This window comes from Cupressus sempervirens, chromosome 2 (assembly GCF_028749045.1).
Source record: "Cupressus sempervirens isolate cs-2001-9-10 chromosome 2, ASM2874904v1, whole genome shotgun sequence".
NCBI classification, from domain to species: Eukaryota; Viridiplantae; Streptophyta; class Pinopsida; order Cupressales; family Cupressaceae; genus Cupressus; species Cupressus sempervirens.
In genome coordinates, this window is record NC_143119.1 from 542797157 (window position 1) to 542802506 (window position 5350).

Sequence of the window (5350 nt, forward strand, 5' to 3'; positions counted from 1 at the left end):
GGAAGTGGACCCAATGCTGTTGCCTTCATCATGTGTAATGTTGGTGAAGAAGGAAGCCCTGAGGTTTGGTACCTCGACAGTGGATGTAGCAACCACATGAGTGGTAATGAAACCTTGTTTTCATTCATTGACAAGAGTTTCAAATCAAAAATTAAGATGGGTAACAATGGAACCCTACCAGTTGTGGGCGAAGGATCTATTATGGTCCGCACCAAGAAAAGTGAGAAAAGGGAAATATAAAATGTGTATTTCGCCCCTGGTATGAAGCACAATTTGATGAGCATTGGTCAGCTAATTCAAAATGGATATAAAGTGCTAATGGAAAATGGCATGTGTGTCATTCAAGAAAAGGATGGGAGCAAGAACTTACTTGCAGCAGTTCAGATGACAAAGAATAGAATGTTTCCTTTGAGGATTGAGACATGTTTCTCATCTCAAGTTAGTGTTGCACCTCCCACACAATCAACTCTAAGGAGTGTGATTGAAGACCCCTCATGGCTATGGCACCTCAGGTATGGTCATCTTAGCTATGCTGGTTTAAATTTATTGTCAAATAAAAGAATGGTAGAAAGTTTGCTACGTGTAGGAAATTCATGTGACAAGTGTGAAGCTTGTATTTTGGGTAAGAAACATTGGCTTCCCTTTAATTCTGGAAATTCTAGGAGGGCTAGATATCCATTAGAGTTAGTGCATACTGACCTTGTCGGTCCTATGCAAGTTACTTCCATTGGGGGGAGTACTTATTTCATGACATCCATTGATGATTTCAGTCGTAGGACGTGGGTGTATTTCTTAAAGAATAAATCTGAAGCATCTGATAAATTTGTAAAATTTAAAGCCTAGGCTGAAAGAGAATGTGGACACTATATTAAGGTCCTTAGATCAGATAGAGGAGGGGAGTATACCTCCAATTCTTTTGTAAATTTTTGTAGGAAACATGGCATAAAGAAAGAGCTCACAGCCAGCTATACACCACAGCAGAATGGGGTGGCTAAAAGAAAGAACATGACCATTGTTGAAATGGCAAGGAGCATGATGAAAGAGAAAGGTCTCCCAACTGAATATTGAGGAGAGGCTATGGCAACAGCAGTTTACCTAATTAATAGGTGTCCTACAAAGGTAGTCCGTGAAAAAATTTCAATGGAAGCTTGGTCACGAATAAGATGGACAGTTGAACACTTAAGAGTGTTTGGATGTGTTGCATATGCACATGTGCCTAAAGAGCAAAGGCAAAAATTTGATGATAAAGGTGTGAAATGCATTTTCATAGGGTACAACCCAGAATCAAAGACATACAGATTGTATGATCCATTGAACAACAAGATGATGCTTTCAAGAGATGTGAAATTTCCTGAAAATCAGTCTTGGTATGGTTCAACTGATGAATCACTAAGCACTTCAAGTAGAGTGCCAATTATGAGTGAAGAAGATGCTGATGAACAGCAAGAAGAAGGAGCAAATAGAAGAAAAGGCAAGCAGGTTCAAACAATGCCGAGCTCCTCTAGGCATGACCGAGTGTCAGTGCCGAGTACCAGTGAAGACCGAGCTAGTCGACAATGCAGCAACAATGAAGACTCTAATCCCACACTCTCCTCCCTGTTACCAAGAAAGACCAAGAGTCTTAGGGAGTTATACCAAGATGAAAGGTATGAAGATTATGATGAGAGTGTTAATTTTGCATTATTTTCTCATAGTGATCTAATATATTTTGAGGAAGCTATTAAGGAGAAAAAATGGTGTAATGCCATGGATGAGGAAATAGATGCTATAGAAAGGAATGAGACATGGGAGCTAACTGAATTGCCTCCAAAAAAGCATGTGATTGGAGTGAAATGTATCTATAAGACCAAATGTAATGCTGAAGGAAAAATTGATAGGCATAAGGCAAGGCTGGTAGTCAAGGGCTACAAATAGCAGTATGAAAGAGACAATGATCAGACCTATGCCCCTATTGCAAGAATGCAAACCGTGCATGTTGTCATAGCAATTGCAGCTTAGCATAAGTGCAAGGTATTTCAAATGGATGTGAAGTCCGCCTTCCTAAATGGTGTATTGAAAGAAGAAGTGTATGTGGAGCAGCCACCTAGTTATGAAGTTGCAGGTGAAGAGAACAAAGTATATAGGTTGAAGAGAGCTCTTTATGGGCTCAAGCAAGCTCCATGGGCATGGTACAGTAGGATTGACTCATATTTGATGAGCAATGGCTTTAGCAAAAGCAATGGTCCTCAACACTTACAAGTTGTCCTCGAGCCCCACACCCATCTATCCCGTCAGGTCATGGCAGGCATTCATTTTTGGTAGGTGAGAGTTTGAAATTTGAACGTTGAGAGGGAAAGGAAGAATATGATAAAAAAGAATGTTTCAACATTCATTCTACTGAGTGAGATCAAACAGATCAGAGAGAAGTTACAGAGCTAAGCAGAGAAGGAAGAAGGAAGGAAGTTTGCGCCTGCAGTTGCACGTGTTTCCTTGTTCACTCTATAAGTTTGTCATTGTTAGATTCATCCTGTTGAAGCAATGATTGCTCCAGGCACCTTTGTATGCAGCCATTAGAGTTGCAGGTTTAAAGTTTATTGAAATTTGAAGTATTATCAGTTTAGGGTTATTTTAGATTTTTTCTAGTTGAAGCTGAATGCTTCCAAATTTTGTAATAGTTTAATGCAAGATTGAATAGAAAGCAAACAACATACTTAATCTATTGTTCTTCATCTTCTATTCATTGCATTTGACAAGTTTGGTTGAAAGCTTAAAGTTTTGACTTTTTGGTTTTAATGGTGAAAGCATTCACGTTGAAATATTTCCTAAGTTATATTTCTTAAGTTTGAAACAGAACACTCAGCATCTTCTTTCTCAGTTGGAGCCAATTTCACTCGGCATCCATTGGTGCCGAGCAATTATTGTGTGCCGAGCTCTTTTTGTGACGAGCTCACTCGGCACTTCTTGCCTGTCACTCGGCACCGAGCAAGTGCCAAACTATCTGGCACTCGGCACCTTCATGTGCCGAGCAGTTTTTTCAAAGTGCCGAGTATAATTTTTAGATTTAGGGTTGTGAGTTTAAATTTTTACATTTGTATTTCTCACAAGATTAGAGGAGATCAAGAATTAGTAACGAACAATTGAAAAGTAATAGCAGTTGAGATTTTTTTTCCCAAACAGAATCGAAATGTAATTGTAGAATTACAAATTTACATAATTCCGCAGCATCCACAAAAACACTGTTGAACGAGTTCGGGGGAATATTACAAAACTACTTAAAACTTATGATGGTTTTTCTAATTCGATATATTCTTTGTATCAACCTGACTATGATTCATATATTATTCAAAACTCAAGACAATTACAGCTTTCTGCTCAAATTAGTTCCAAAAGTCGTGCATCCCAAGTCCTCCTTAGGATGCCTTCAGAGCTAGGCGGTAGGCTTCACGGGTTTGACTCATTGTCACATTCGCGATCATATATGTGAAATTCTTGGAGCTCTCTCTTTCGGCATTGGGATATGACAATGTTCTATTACAGGCCGACTCCATGGCTCTGGATGATGATGATCTCCCATTGTGGAATTTTTGTACTCCAACGCCTGGAATGAATGCGAGGACCAAAAGAAAGATGACAGCGCGGCGAGCCAAGGTTGAGTTTGGTAGTGAGTAAAGGACTGCTCTGCTGCTCATCCAAATTACTGGAGTTATCTTTACAAATAACTTAATAAGCAGAAAGCAGTACAAACAATAGAAAGAAAGGAGATCTGCATCCTGTAAGGCTGTTTTATCTGTTTCATGATCCTCTAAATTGACATAAACTTCCCTCTTTCTGGTAGAACAGCACAGAGTAGATGTATATATCTGCCACTATAAGCAATTTCGGAAACTCTCAAATATTCCCAACTCTAAAAGCATAGATCAATGAGGAAGGGACTTTTACCAGTTACAAATATTTATTTTTAAGATACAAACATAAATATATTTCAAAACAAAGGAAAGCACAATACACAGTTATCTGTGCCAAATGTAATGCCAAAGAACAAGAGCATACTGAACCTATGAAGGTTATGGGCTTAGTCTAAAGTTTGCATACGCAAACCGTAGAGCTCTAGCACTAAACTTGACTAAGCTATATAGAAAATATAAAGATACCATACTTACAGTGGAATTACCTGCACTGCGTAGATTGACACTGGGCTGCAGCAGCTTTTTATAGCGTCCTCCTTTCTTGCCCTTGCAGCTGCGTCGACTGTTTCCCTCCATGGGAAAATCTTGTTGCAATAAATCTCAACAATCTTCATACTTCAGATACATAGAGTGAAACACATTTATCAAAGCCTCTGATTCCTCTGTTCTCCGTATTATATTTGATATTATTCTTTCTTCTAAACGAAGAAATGTATGTGGTTCAATACGAAAATAAAATTAAAAAACAAAGTGGGGACTGCTTTTGGGTGGAATCGAGTTAGAGAAAGCTCAAAGTCGCTTCCTCTGTTGCAGAATTGTTGTGAGTGTTTGTACTTGATCTGCAGTAGGTATCAGCATTATTAGAAACATCATAATTACATGAAACCTCAAATGCTGGGAGTGCTCAATAGCTTAGGGCCCGTTTGGTTGCAAGCATAGTAATTGAGAATTAGAATAGAAAATTTGAATGAGAATGGAGAATGAAGAATAGGAATGGAAAAATGCAATCCAATCTTGTTTATCCCTTGTTTGGTTATGCAAGCTTAAATTGGAATAGGGTTAACTTGCAACCGGAGCCATTTGAAAATATTTCTGAAAATGCAATCGGCACCATTGAAAAATCACTGAAATATTTGAAAATATTGAAAACAAAGTTCTAACACTCACCCCAGGTCAAAGCGGATTTGAAAATTTAATCAAATTTGAGAAAGCTAAAATGAATGCAAGAATAGCAATTCTAATTATAGGTATATTTTGGAATGGACAAAAGCTCATTTTGGGGCTAAAATGAGAATACGTATTCCTATTCCCTATTCGTATTCCACGCACCAAACAAAGAATACAAATCATATTCTAATTTCCTATTCCTATTCCGGTTGTATTCCAACAACCAAACGGGCCCTTAACCCATAGGTGTAAGAACGCCATTAGAAGTGCTCGAGTGCTCGTACCATGGTCAATTCTGCTACACTATATTATTCTATTGTACAAATCGGAGGAAATTTTCTGCACTTTCTTTTTTGGATAAAAGAATTTAGGGGAGAGGATCTAGTAGTAGTGCATCCTAACTTCGGACAGTTCAAAATATATCGTAACGATAAAAAAAAAGACTAATTTTTTTACATCATCTTCTTCAAGTAGTAAAGTGCTTAAAACTAAGGTTTCGAGTCACAACTATCAAAATT

At 38.1% G+C, this 5350-nt stretch overlaps 1 protein-coding gene across 1 annotated transcript; it reads right to left on the reverse strand.

The window, feature by feature from the left end:
* Positions 1-3285: 3285 nt before the first annotated feature.
* LOC149573536 (uncharacterized) lies at positions 3286-4262 on the reverse strand. The gene is made up of 2 exons (XM_089812128.1): positions 4140-4262; positions 3286-3845 (listed from the first exon to the last, which is right to left on the reverse strand). Exons 1-2 carry the CDS (start codon positions 4239-4241, stop codon positions 3390-3392), a joined length of 558 nt encoding a protein of 185 aa, XP_089668254.1. The 5' UTR covers positions 4242-4262; the 3' UTR covers positions 3286-3389.
* Positions 4263-5350: the final 1088 nt, after the last annotated feature.